The sequence below is a fragment of the Lactuca saligna genome, chromosome 9 (assembly GCF_052625555.1).
Source record: "Lactuca saligna cultivar CGN05327 chromosome 9, ASM5262555v1, whole genome shotgun sequence".
In the NCBI taxonomy this organism is placed as follows: Eukaryota; Viridiplantae; Streptophyta; class Magnoliopsida; order Asterales; family Asteraceae; genus Lactuca; species Lactuca saligna.
The window spans coordinates 84634655-84648968 of NC_136425.1; the positions used below are offsets into that span (position 1 = coordinate 84634655).

Here is a 14314-nt window from a genome sequence, read left to right on the forward strand (position 1 = left end):
CTTTTCACGAAATAATACAAATAGTCCAACTTCGCAAAATGGGGTTATAAAATGACAAAAATGCAGAATTTTCATTTTGCATCCCTGCAGTCTTCGCAAGATGGCAAATTTTACCCAGTTTCGCATTTAGGGTAAAAAAATTTGAGAAATTGGAATATTTTCAAATCTAGTCCATGCAGTTTGTGCGAATTTACACATTCTACCCAGTTTCGCAAATGGGAGTGTGTTTCGCATATTTGGTTGTTTTTGGCGCAACGGGTCACTGCAGAATTTTGAAATTGACAATTTCTACCCATTTTTGAGAAATTTTGTCAAAGGCAATCCGTGAACGACAATAAAATTTGAATATTTTTTGGGTTTTCCGGATTGAAGCACAAAGTTTATGCCACATGTTAAGGGGGAGTTTTAACATGAAAAATTCCGAATAAAGCACGTTCTTTTTCCTTGGAGTTTTATAATCAAATTTCGATTATAAAAAGGGGGAGAAGTTTTATATGGAAATTTGAACTTGAATTTTTCATATTACACGGATTTGAAGACCGAAGTAATCTTGGAGTTTTGAAGCTACGCGATGATGCAATTGGATGTTCGGAAGTGATGTATTCGAAATGGGTTTGGAATTATTGAAGATTTTTGGGGTGTGTTTTTATGCGCAACTTTGGGTGATTATTTTGAGTTTGGAATACTCTTGATGATTCGTTGTTGCTCGGATTGTATGGTCTCACATCCTAGAGCCCAAATTGAAGAATCATGGAAGAATTGAAGATTGAAGTTTGTTTCGACATGTGTCACCTTTGGGGCTCGAACCGCGAAGTGCTTGACTTTGGAAGATTTGAAGTGGGTCATTCATTCCTAACTTTGAGGGGGAGAATGTTGGGGTTGCAAAGTTATTCATTCATGACTTTGTAAATGTTTGACTTTTGTAAAACCCACTTGCATGTGGTGCTTTAGCCTTTAGACCCATTTATTAGTTAGAGTGAGAGAGAGACATGTAAACACCTCTATAAATAGTGGGTTCATACCACTTGTAGAGGTGTGCTTGAGAGATGTAGAATTGAGTGTGTAAGTGTGTGTTAATTATGTAGTCTAGATCTAGATCTTTTTTGTAACACCATATATATTCAATATATCTCTTAAACAACCAAATCACCTTGTTCAATTGTGCAAGCTTTAATTCCGCATGTCAAACCATGTTCTTTGTCACTACATGCTGTGAAAAATGGGATATGATGCGAGGTTGGAGATGTCCTTAACACAAAAAAGGGGAACACCAATGTATTTCGCCCTAAATGCCCCCACACCATCCTCAATCCTGATTGAAGCACACTAAATCAAGGGCATCGTTGATGGGCATCATTGAACAAGGAAGTTAATGAAAACAAAATTGGGGAATGATTTTGGCGGATTTGAGGGATTAAAAACATATAATCCGAATATAAGTGATTATAATATGAAAATAAGTTTTTTAATTTGTTTTTAGTGATCAATTTCATTTGGTCTAACATAATTTATGATATTGTTTTTAAACTTCATACTTAAATGATTTTCTAATAACGGGAATATGGATTTAATTTATGATATTGTTTTTAAACTTCATGCTTAAAAGATTTTCTAATAACGGGAATATGGATTAATTCTTTGATCCTAAATTGGTTCAAATTGATTAAAAGCAACTAAGGCTCAGATACCACATGTTAAATAATTCATAGAAATCAATTATTCCATTTATTTCTTTGAATAAAGTCAAACGATTCAAGTAACAGATTGTAATACTTATAATAACTTGATGGATAAACAATTTTTGTAGAAGAAGCCATTTAATTCCCATGAGAAAACCCGTGTTCTCTTTTGTGTTCACTATGGGAAATCATACTATACGAGTTTTTTTTAAAAAAAAAGGGTTATTGAAAAAAATATTTACCAATCTAGTATATTTTGAAAAATATTTACCAGAATAGTATTTTTCTTATTTTTTTAATTTTTTAATATTTCTTATTGTTTTTCTATTTATTTAAAATATCAGCTTTTTTATTTTTTTTATTTCAGTTTATTTACTATATATATATATATATACACATTTTTTGAATATCAATTTATTTTTTTATTTTATTTTTTAAATATTAGTTTTTTACTATACATACATGTGTTACTTTTTTTTTATTTCAGTTTATATATATATATATATATATATATATATATATATATATATATATATATATATATATATATATATATATTTTGAATATCAATTTATTTTTTTATTTTATTTTTTTAAATATCAGTTTTTTTACCATACATGTCATATTCATAACATGCATTATTTAAAATATCAATTTTTTTTTTACTTTTTTACTACATATTTCTTTTAAATATCAGGTTTTTTTCTTCTATTTTTTACTCTTTTTTTTTAATATCAATTTACTTTTCCTTTCCACAACACTTTTGATGATTGGAAGGCGAATAATCAAAAAATCTTTTCCTTTACATTGCTTTCTAGAACATTATTTTTTATTAAACAGTTTGAATCGTTATGCTTTCAAATATTAGATATAGGCTTTAGTTCAAAAAGGTTAATTTTTGTATGGAAATATGTAAAGAAAAATAGATAAGTATATTATTTTTATTATAATGGTGATTATTTTAAAAACTAAAAAGATATAATCGAGCTCTTGAAATAAGATATAATGTTAAATGTATATTAAAAAAACTGCAACAAAAAAAAATTGATATTTAAAGAAATATATATAGTAAAAAACCTAAATAAAAAAAATTAATAAAGCCGATATTTTAAATAAATAGAAAAACAAAAAGAAATATTGAAAAATAATTAAAATCAATAAAAACACTATTTTGGTAAATAATTTTCAAAGTACACTAGATTAGTAAATATTTTTTGCAATAACCCCATTTTGATTAAAAACTCCCAATTATACACATCCATCATTTAGGGTATCTCCAACCCACCCTTAAACTTCATTTTTTTCTTAATAAAGATGAGTTGGAGATGATGTTAAGAAAAATAAGTACCCTGTCATTAAGGTCATCTCCAATAGGAGTTCAATGGAGGGTTTAATGAGGAGTTTAATCTCATTAAACTCAAAATCCCCATTGTAGGAAAATGACTAGGATTCAATGGAATGGGAGTTCAATCCTCATTGAACTCTATATTCTGTCTCCTCACACACACACACACACACATATATATATATATATATATATATATATATATATATATATATATATATATATATGTTACTTTTTATTTTTTTATTTTAAATTAATGTTAATTTTAATTGTAGTTTTTAATTTTTAATTTCATGCTAAATAATTTTTTTTAAAATAACAATAAATAAAAAGAAAATGATAAATGATGTGACAATCCATTAAATTTTATAGAGTTTAATGGAGTGTATAGTTTAATGGGTAAAATTGTATAGTAAGTGAAATGTATATGTATCAATCCTTTAAATTTATATGAGTTCAATGTATTGGAGATGGTCTAACGTATTTAGCATCACAATATATAAATATAACAAAAGCAAAATAGTTATTACACAAAGGGCTAAGGCCACATATTAGTAAAATATTCAAACAAATTGTTGATAATTTGTCACAAAAAAACCTTTATATACCTTTTTGTCAACAATCTTTTTCCTACTTTGATATTTAAAGGCTTTATAACCATGTATATGTCAGTTATTTTCTTGATTTGTGTCCAGGACCAAATCCTACCTTTTTTGGAGCCTCATCATACACAGCCTCCGGTGTCTTCGGTGAAGCCATTTGAATAAATTTCCCTCAAGCGGTAATGCCCATGTTTAGTTTCCCACCCCAATCTTGGATATTTCAACACTTGTTAATATACTTCAATCATAACATCTATCATGTATACACAATTCCTTAAACAAAGGGTATTTTTCATATCCGCAATCTAAATTACAACAAACCGATCCCGCAATCCAAATGACAACAAACCGATTGATCAAGAGGCATATACAATTAGCGTATAATGAAAATTAACAATTTCAATGTTACTGATTAACTAGTACTTTATAATTCTTGTGTACTTTTATCATTTATAAAGTTACAGATTGACAGAGGCCTTATTCCAACAATATTAATATAATAGTATATGTAAAGCCTTCATAACAATGCATCCTTGTATGTTTTTCATAACTTGTGTTCACTCACATCCTTGAGGAGAAAATCCTAGTTTTCCTTCAGCCATATCATACACAATCTGCGTTGTCATTTGTTGAACATTCCCATATATACTAGGTTCAGAATCATCGTCATTCCCAGTAAAAGCCAAGCACATTTTCTCACGACTAGTTGCAATAAGCGCCCCTTGAGGTTGAATACCCACGTTTACATTCTGACCAAAACCCATGCTTATCGTTGGCATCCTAACATCCGTATGGTTACTTAAATCATAACACGTATCAAGTATCGACAATGGTTTAGTCAATGGGTATCGCGTCATTTCTGCTCGAAACGTGTTTCTAAGAGCCAAGTACGCCTTAGGAGGGAGCCTTGTGATAACAGTTCCTGAGTCCATGATCATACTCGATCTCATTGCTATTCTTGTATTACCAATCGTCATAGAAACCAACTTAACATTAAAGAAAGTACTACTCCCTAGAGAGGTTAACAACGGTGTGTACTTAACATTTCTAGAAATTCCACTTTTTCCAAATGTTAGGTAACCACTACCGCTATCTGTTGATGGAAGACAATAAGAGAAGACTTTCCCGTATTTATTAGCAGTTTGTGACACAATTGAAAGTTTGCCACTACCGAGTCCAAGCAGCCCTGTAGCTGTTCCATAGTCTCCTTCATTGGTTTGGCCACATCCAAACATGAAATTATCAAATTCCTCGTTTTTACTCAATGTAAGTTTCTCTTTTGCAAACTCTCCAACTGAGTAGGACCCATCTCCATATTGAATACCATAGACACATGTTAACGACCTACAACCGGGAAGGTTTCCAGTGGCTGAAGGAAGTAATGAGCACTCCGTTGATGTGCAAGAGATGTTGGAATAGGTAGTTGATAAGGAGGGTGAAAACATGGGATCTTGTTGGCTATAACAGGAGCCTGAGCATGGTTGGCATTGTGTCCATGTTAAATCGCTTCCTGTGTCCATAATGAGTGAAAGATCTTTCTTTGGGGTGCCCATTCCAATTGTTACTATGTAGTTGCCGGAATTGAATAGGTTGCCGGATGTTGCAGGCATGGTTGCCATGGAGGTTTTGATATCTTTTTTTCGAGTGGTGGTGGTGGTTGTCAACCTTGATTTGATTGCGTCAAATCTGGACTGGTCGTGGGTCAATATTTCTTCCATGGTTATGGGTTTTATAATGTTTTTACTGAACTTGGAACATGGTCCGTGTTTGTGAACCACTTTTAATGATCCATATTTCTTGTCACCTAATTCATGTATTCAAATGTTATCATTGATTATAATTCAGATATGTATGTATGCATCATGCATGCATGTATGTATTTATATGCGTATGTGTTTGTATATATGTATTTATGTTAGTATTACGTTAGTATGTACGTACACGTACTTTTAGATAAAATGGAAAAGAAAACAAAAAAAGTTGGTTTATGAAAACTAACGTTTAGTGGATGGTCTACAAATAGAAGATGATAAGAAAGAGCTTAATTTGACTGTTTGATAGTGGTGGGCTATGGCATCTGCTTTGGCTTCGCTTCTCTCTATCGCACTTCGTTTTCCTGCAACTATAAAAACCAAGAGAAAACAATATGAAAGAAACATTATGGTGGAGTTGGATGGTGCCATTTCGCTTTTCAGTACTGGTTTTCTTTCGTCCTTTTCCACCATTATTTATAGCCATTAGTACTAGAGGTCCATAAATGTGTTTAGAGCCGAATTCAGTCCCGAGCGTAGCCCAATGTTGAACCCCACTATTCACCCTGATGTAACATGTCAAGAAAATGTTTATTTTATATTGTAACATCTTATTTATTATATGATGATAACACGACGGAAAATATGATACGTATCTCAAGAAAGCACTTCCAAAACAAGAAAGTCTTACTAAACTTTCCTGGCAGTGTCGGCTTATTTATTCATTGAATTACATTTATAAAACTGTTTTATAAAACATATGCCCATAACTACCTAAGCAAGCAAAAGAGCGCGCGCGCATATATATATATATATATATATATATATATATATATATATATATATATATATATATATATATATATATATATATATATATATATATATATATATAGAAATCTACATTTTTGTCCTATTATTTTGCCCGCATTTACGAAAAAATCTAAACTATTAAATGTTAACGGAAAAGCATAAATTACTGGATAAACAGGCAAATTTACCCAATTTACCTAAGCGCGCGCGCGCACACACACATAAGCGCGCGCGCATTTATAAGCATTTATAAAACTGTTTTATTAAAACATATGCCCATAACTACCTAAGCAAGCAAGCAAGCAAAAGCGCACACACACACACACACACACACACACACACACACACACACACACACACACACACACATATATATATATATATATATATATATATATAGAAATCTACATTTTTGTCCTATTATTTTGCCCGCATTTACGAAAAAATCTAAACTATTAAATGTTAACGGAAAAGCATAAATTACTGGATAAACAGGCAAATTTACCCAATTTACCCGGTTACCACTCTTGCAACCGGTAACAAACCGATGTAGCATTAAATGAGATTAGGTGGCAGGTGAGTCGACCAAATCACACACCCATTCCATCAACGGTAAATCACACATAGTTATGGTAATATCTTCTTTGTAGAAATTAGGGTTTTTTACGTGTGAAGAAGATGACAATTGTGGGCACGAGTTCGAGTCATCCAGGCTTTACAAATGGAAGACGTTTGGGATTTTGATACTATTGATGTTGAAGTAGACAAGAATTTGAAGAAGCAAACCAAGAGATGCAATGATGCGTTCTTGAACAACTTGTGTCCCGACATAGTTGGTGAAGAAGGTGATGACTTTGCAGTCCCTTAAATTGAACATATCGACGATGATGTTGACTTAAATGAAGATGATATAGTGGAGAATGAAGATCATTTTGACTTAATGCGAGAAGGAAGTGGGTCTGATGAAGTATATGGGTCTGATGAAGAAGTATCAAGTGAAAGTGACCAAGATTCTAAGCTTGAGTTTGAGTACAGCACCCACGATCCAAAGGTTAAATGGAACAAGATGAGACCACTTCTGGGAGAGAGGTATGAATCAACCCATCAACTAAAGTTATGTTTAACTAACCATGCTATTTATGTTGGTTATAAGATAAAGTTCAAGAAATGTGACAGTGTTAGGCTAATTGTTGTATGTGCTAGTGATCCACAAAAATTTCAACGTCCATTTAATGTTAGGGCTTAGTGGATGAACACAGAGAGGTCGTTTCAAAATAAGAAACTTGTTAACAAACATAGGTGTGTTAGGAATTACAAAAATACCAACCTTATGGTCCAACATGGTTAGTAAACTAGTTACTGAAAGAACTGATTAGAAAGCCCAAGTTGAAGTGTAAGGAAATGCAGGTAATTATCCAAAGCAAATTCCACTACAATGTGTCATGGTCAAAGTGCTATAGAGCAAAGTGTAGATTAAGTGACGCCAATGCTAAACTATGGGATTATGGTGGTCAGATGTTGAGATCAAATCTAGGTAGTTCAATTAAAAAGTTTCAACAAAATCCTAAAAGTTTTTTTTTTTTTTTTAAAACAGAAAAGTCCCAATATTTTGAAAAAATCATATAATCTATCATTTGCTATTCAAAGAAAAAAAAAAAAAAAGACTTTTTCATTACTTTAAGCAAAACATCAAAATATTGAAACTTTTCTGTTTAAAAAAAAACTTTTAGGATTTAATTAAAATTTATGAAAAAAATTTGAAACTTTTTTTGTGGATAACCCAAATGATATAAATGAAAAAACTAAAGTAAATATAAGATATTAATGGACTTAAAAAAACAACTATGGGCAAAAATAGAAAAAACTTACAAACTTTAAGGGCTTTTATAATATATGAAAAAATTATCTAAAGATTTTGGGTAAATTACACCGTTGGTCCCTCGTGCACATGCCAGAAAACGTGTTTAGTCCCTATTTTCAAAAATTAACTCGGACCGTCCCTTGTATCGTTAAAAGGTGCACGTTACGTCCCTTGCAGACGTAAAATGACTATCTTGCCCTTTTCTTTTTCTTTTTCATTTATTTTTTTATTGTTTATAACTTATCTATTATTTTTTTATAATTATTATTTTTAGAAAAGGAAACATCCCTTAAAAAGGAGTTCAAACCCTTTTAGCCATCAACCACCTCGAACTGCAGTCACTTTCAGCTACCATCCACCTCAGGCCACCCTTGACCTCCGACCACCATCCACCGCCACCGGTAACCACCGCTTCTCTCTCTCTTCCACTCTCTCTCTCTCTCTCTCTCTCTCTCTCTTATCCCATCCTTAAACTCCGACACCTCCCTTCCCCGTTCATTATTGCCATTCACAACCACCAACATCCATCATAATCGACCATCGGGACCATCACCTACCCTACCATATCTACTAATCTTCAACTGATCAGACCTGTAACCCAAAAGAAAGAAAAAAGAAGAAATTTGAAGAGGAATCTATGATTGAGAGATATAGGGTTGAAGGTTGGGGGACATAAAACCATACTCCTATGATCAATTAAGAGGAGGTGCAGGTGAAACCTACACTGTTCATCGCCTTCTCCACCTTACACCTGAAATCATCCAACCACCACGCTTACATCGACATCGACTTCAAATGTGGAGCTCGCTAGTCTCTATATCTTAGTCACGATGGAGGCAGAGATCGATCTCTATAAATATGTTGAAATGCATAGAGCTTGATGACATCTATCGAAACCCTAGCCGACGTCGATGGCATGGTACATGTGACGAAACCCTAGCTGACGGATATCGGAGATCGAAGACTGGATCACAGATGGAGTCATCGATTTTAGACGGTTCAAAACCACTTATGTCGGAAAAGGTGGTGGCTGGAGTGTGATGTGTGTAAAACGACGGTGCATTCCAAGAATGTCGTCGGAGTGTAAAACGATGGTGGTATCCACTAACAGTGGCTTAAAGGGCATTAAGGTTTTTGAAGAGTTTGGAGAAGAGAGACAGTAAAGGGAAGGTACGGTGGGTGGAGAGATGTGATTGGGTATGAAGTGGGGCCACATATTTTTTTTCTTTCTTAATTAATAATAATGATAATAACATAAAATTAATTGGAAAATATAAACATAAAGGGCATTATGGTCATTTCAAATATGGAAATGACTAATATTGCAACAAAAATGTGTATAAGGGACAAAGCGTGCATGTTATAGACAAATAGGGGACGATCCGAGTTAATTTTTGAAAATATAGATTAATCGTGATTTTATCACCTGCACGATGGGGATTGCAAATTAACTAATTTCATTCTCACACGCGACTTCCATTCATTTTCAGAGGGAATTTAGAATAACGATACTCCACACATACAGTTTCAAGTTGCAACGTTCACCCAATTCGAATTTCAAACCCTTCCTCAACGGTCAAAAGTACCACCAATTTCATTTTCTTCACTAACTTTAGCGAACGATCGATCCATTCCTCCCCAATTGCTCAATCCTGCAACAATTAACCACTCTCGATCCATTCGCTACAATTTTTTCCCCAAATCACAACATTTTCCATCTCTGTGTTTGCTAATTTTCAAATGTCAACCCCTCAACTAAATTCTTCCATTGCAACATCGCATATAGAGCGCACTCCAAACAAGCATTCACCACTTGATTCGACCTCAATGGTGCGAGTAATCGCAAGGGTTCGTCCATTCTTACCTCCCGAGATTTCTAGGGCAACTGATGCTGATATCGATAAATCAATACCATGTGTCTCCGTTCTTGATTCACCACTACAATCTGCCTCAGAAGTTACTGTGAGACTCAAAGATCCACACTCTTGGTATGTATACGATCTCTTTAATTTTCTCCCCTCTTTCTCTCCGAGTTTGTTTAGCTGGATGGAAAGTGTAAAACACGAAATGCTGTTATTTCTTCGCAGTCGGAATGAAAATTACAAGCTAGATTCCTTTTATGGTCAAGAAGATAACAATCTGATACGGATCTTTGAAAGAGAAGTGATGCCTCTGATTCCTGCTGTACTAAACGGCTCCAATGCCACTGTTTTCGCTTATGGAGCAACCGGTAGCGGAAAAACTTTTACAATGCAGGTTTGTGTTCTTCTCTTCTTGATTAATTTTTGATCCCCTGATGTTTTCAATTGGTTTTGAGTTGAAACCCTAAATGTTTTGAGTTGATACAGGGAAGTGATGAGTTGCCAGGTTTGATGCGAATGGCTACATCAAGCATCCTCTCGATATGTGAAAAGATGGGGAATACTGTAGAAGTTTCATACTACGAGATCTACATGGATCGATGTTATGATCTTTTAGAAGACACACCAAAACCAAAAGAAATTACCATTTTAGACGATAAACAAGGGAATCCTCATCTCAGAAATCTATCCAAAATCCCAATATATTCAATGTCTGATTTTCATGACGTTTTCCTTCGTGGAATACAGAGGCGAAAAGTTGCACACACAGGTCTTAATGATGTCTCAAGTAGAAGCCATGGGGTACTCGTCATTTCTGTTTCAAGATCTTGTGAAAATGGTGCTTTGATTGGGAAACTAAATCTGATTGATTTAGCAGGTTAAATTTCTTCTCTAAAAAACATACCCATATACAAGTGTTTTTTAGTTGATAATGATATAGTTGATATAATATAGTTACTTTTCTATCCATCAGGGAATGAAGATAACAGGAGAAGTGGCAATGAAGGTGTTCGACTTATTGAGAGTCAAAAAATCAATCAGTCTCTATTTGCATTATCAAATGTCATTTATGCACTCAACAACAAGAATACTCGGATTCCGTATAGAGAATCCAAACTCACACGGATTTTGCAAGATTCCTTAGGGGGGACAAATCATGCTTTAATGGTCGCTTGCCTCGTAAGCTCATTAACTTTTTTTTAGCCATTTTGTTTTAGAGTAAATTACACAAATGGTCCCCATGGTTTAGGTTAATTTGTGTGTTTGGTCATAACTTATTTTTTGAGCTTGGAAGGCCCCTAATTTTTATTTCTGTTACTTGTTTGACCTCCCGTCTTATCTAAAAGGATTATTATGCCCTTATTTAAATAATAAATTATACGAATGTTTGCGTGTTTCGTTCGTAACTTTTTTTTTTAACTCAGAAGGTCTTTACTGTTTATTTCTATTACGCACTTGGTGGGGTATTACTTAAATAGATTATTTTGCCATTGATTTTTTAATTTTTTTTTTAGGTAAGACATGGACCAAGTGCGTAAAAAAACAAACTGTAAGGATCTTCCGAGTTAAAAAAAATAACTTACAAATCAAACGCATAAATTATTCAAACCACAGGGGACCATTTGTGTAATTTACTCTTATTTAAATAAATTAAAATAACATTTTTAGAAAAGATAAGGTGAGGTTCGGATCGGTATGTGTTTATTTAAACAAATTAAAAATCAAAGGCAAAATAATCCTTTTTGGTAATACAGAAACCAAACGTGTAATAAAAACAAATATTAAGAATCTTTAGTTATAAAAATCTTTAAGTTAAGGACCAAACATACAAATTATCTCATACCATAGGGACCATTTGTGTAATTTACTCCATGTTTTATTTAACTTCAATTACTAATTTGTTGGTTATTATGTTACCAGAATCCAGGGGAGTATGAACAATCTGTCCATACAGTTAGTTTGGCAGCAAGGTCCCGACGTGTCTCTAACTTTCTACACTCTGCTCAGAAGCATAATAATAATAATAATAATAATAATAATAATAATACCCGAGGGACTGAAGTTGACATGGAGGAAAAGCTTAGGGTATGGCTCGAATCGAAAGGAAAGACAAAAAATGATATTCCATTCACTACAACTCCACGTTCTATAAGCTCTACGAAGAAGCACATTACATTCCAGAGCTCTGGAAAACCAAAGCCAATTGCCACAATAGGTACTCACCTTTTTTTTTTTTTTTTTTTTTTTTTTTTTTGTTACACATGCATAATTACAAGGTCGTGTGTATCAGAGGAACAAGTTGAAAAAGGGTTGAAAATGACACCAACAAGGAAAGTGCTATTTCCCATCAACTCCAACATTATTGATCCAATCACTCCTAAACACGACTCAGTTGCGGATGAAACAGACACTCCACTTAATAAATTCAAAGCAATGAGTTGTAATTTGAAGGTAAAAACGATTAAACATTTATTATTATTATTATTATTATTATTATTTTTATCTTGTCATCCTCATAATGTTTTCAAATTTCAATCACAGATCACTCTCGCCCAAGAATACGTCAACTTCCTAAACACAGCCGACAAGTAAGTTAAAGTCAATTTGACAATTTCTTGTTTGTTTTAATTTATGCGAGAATTTAAATGCTAAACTCTCAACTATATTTTTGGATTCCAAACAAGGGGGGAGCTTCTACAGTTGAAGGTAATTTTCACATCTTTTTATAATAAGTTAAGTTATTATTACATACTTACTTGAGCTGTGAATTTATTTTTTCAGGGAATTGGAGAAAAGATGGCTGAATACATACTTGAGCTTAGAGATATGAGCCCACTCAAATCCGTAAGTCATGCCATAACTTGGTTTCATTTAATTTCTTAAATCATCAATTCAATACAAATTTTATATATGAATTGAACGTTAGTTATACTTGCGTGCAGCTAAATGATTTGGAGAAAATTGGAATTTCATCGAAGCAGGTAATATATAAGTTTTTTTTTTTTTCTCTCTTTTATGCTTCACAAAAAAAAAAAAGGTTCATGTAGATGTTTTTTGTTTTACAATGTATGATATGATTAAAAATGTAAATTCTGTTTGTACATTTTGTGCAGGTTGGGAACATGTTTGGAAGAACAGCGAAAGGGTTGTTTGATTGATTTCGAACTTTTCACTTGACTTGAGTTGTTGAGAGGATAGAGAAAGAAATATGTTAGTTGTTTGATGATAAGGTAGCAAAATAATGGATGGTGGTAATATTGTATTACTACATCTAAGTCAATCATGTTGCAATTATTTTGGATTGCGTGTATGGTTTGTAGAATGTAACTCGTATTATCAGAAATTGACGTCGACAAAATGGAATTTAATTTTGTGCTCATTTGCAACCGAATCCCACGAAATTTGTCTTGATAACACAAAAACAAATAAATAAAATTTGTATACGTGTAAAAATGTAGGTGTATTTTTATTAAAGGTTTTTATAAACATTGTTTAAAACTTTCATTATGATAATCAAAATGTGTTTAGGCATTTTTTTTCCATTGTAACTTTATTTTAATGTAGATATCTAAATTTGATAAGTATTCATATGATTCTATTAGAGGTGTGTATGTTTGAATGAAGCGGTTTCATCTGATCCAAATAAATGTCATTGAAATATAGTCAAATAGCTCAAACTAAATTAAAATCGGGTCGAAACATCCGAATTATAATTCTAAACAATCCATCTTTGCAATTTAGAGTTTTCAAGAGTCCTTTAGAAAATAAAATAAGAAACAAATTTGTTTGTGAATTATAACTTTCTGCAATTAGAAACAAATTTCTATATGTATTAATTTTTTAAAATTTATTTTTTATTTTTTAATTTTGGCGATACTATCAAATAAATTTGTAAAATATAGATAAATATATTAAAAAAACAAATGGTTTTAATAGAAACCAAAACCAATTTGAAATCTAAAATAATAATTTGGTTTTAATACAAACCAATTCGAATTGATCCAAATTGTTTCTGTGAAACAATCATTACTAAAAAATGTAAATCGAGAATGAGAGAAAAATGAGAATATGATATTCGAAGCCTAAAAATTAAATTTTAATATCAAACTTCTCAGTGAATTATTTTTGGAAAATCTGCAAAAAAAGTCCCAATATTTTAGGTTAGTTTACGATTTAGTCCCAAATTAAATTTTGTTTACAAAAAAGGACAGATTACCGGCTAAAACTTCAGATTAACCCTTCGTGGCCGGTTTCACAGATTTAGCCGGTATCTCGTCTTTTTTCGTTAATTAATCCAAATTTTGGGGTTTTTTCATTAATTAATCAAAATTTTAGGGCTTTTTCATTATTTATTACCAATAAACAAAAATATATAGACTTTTATGAAGATTACATTTAAAC

At 32.4% G+C, this 14314-nt stretch overlaps 2 protein-coding genes across 2 annotated transcripts; one reads left to right on the plus strand and one right to left on the minus strand.

Annotated features, from left to right (window-relative positions):
• Positions 1-4041: 4041 nt before the first annotated feature.
• LOC145017673 (aspartyl protease family protein At5g10770-like) lies at positions 4042-5833 on the minus strand. The gene is made up of 2 exons (XM_078975664.1): positions 5626-5833; positions 4042-5430 (listed from the first exon to the last, which is right to left on the minus strand). The coding sequence occupies exons 1-2, from the start codon at positions 5807-5809 to the stop codon at positions 4184-4186; spliced, it is 1431 nt and encodes a 476-aa protein (XP_078831790.1). The 5' UTR covers positions 5810-5833; the 3' UTR covers positions 4042-4183.
• Positions 5834-9538: 3705 nt separating this feature from the next.
• Positions 9539-13284, plus strand: LOC145018547 (ATP binding microtubule motor family protein). Its single transcript, XM_078976424.1, has 11 exons — positions 9539-10039; positions 10139-10307; positions 10400-10790; positions 10887-11092; positions 11834-12128; positions 12204-12364; positions 12455-12501; positions 12598-12619; positions 12695-12757; positions 12856-12894; positions 13027-13284. The coding sequence occupies exons 1-11, from the start codon at positions 9792-9794 to the stop codon at positions 13069-13071; spliced, it is 1686 nt and encodes a 561-aa protein (XP_078832550.1). The 5' UTR covers positions 9539-9791; the 3' UTR covers positions 13072-13284.
• The last annotated feature ends 1030 nt before the right edge of the window (positions 13285-14314 follow it).

Excerpts from the sequence above, each read along its gene's own strand:
- LOC145018547 (XM_078976424.1), top strand. The coding sequence starts at position 9,792 with ATGTCAACCCCTCAACTAAATTCTTCCATTGCAACATCGCATATAGAG. Across the intron at positions 10,308-10,399 it reads GAAAAACTTTTACAATGCAG|GGAAGTGATGAGTTGCCAGG; the intron begins GTTTGTGTTCTT and ends GAGTTGATACAG. Across the intron at positions 12,895-13,026 it reads TTGGAATTTCATCGAAGCAG|GTTGGGAACATGTTTGGAAG; the intron begins GTAATATATAAG and ends CATTTTGTGCAG.
- LOC145017673 (XM_078975664.1), bottom strand. The coding sequence starts at position 5,809 with ATGGCACCATCCAACTCCACCATAATGTTTCTTTCATATTGTTTTCTC. Across the intron at positions 5,431-5,625 it reads TTGTAGACCATCCACTAAAC|GTGACAAGAAATATGGATCA; the intron begins GTTAGTTTTCAT and ends TACATGAATTAG.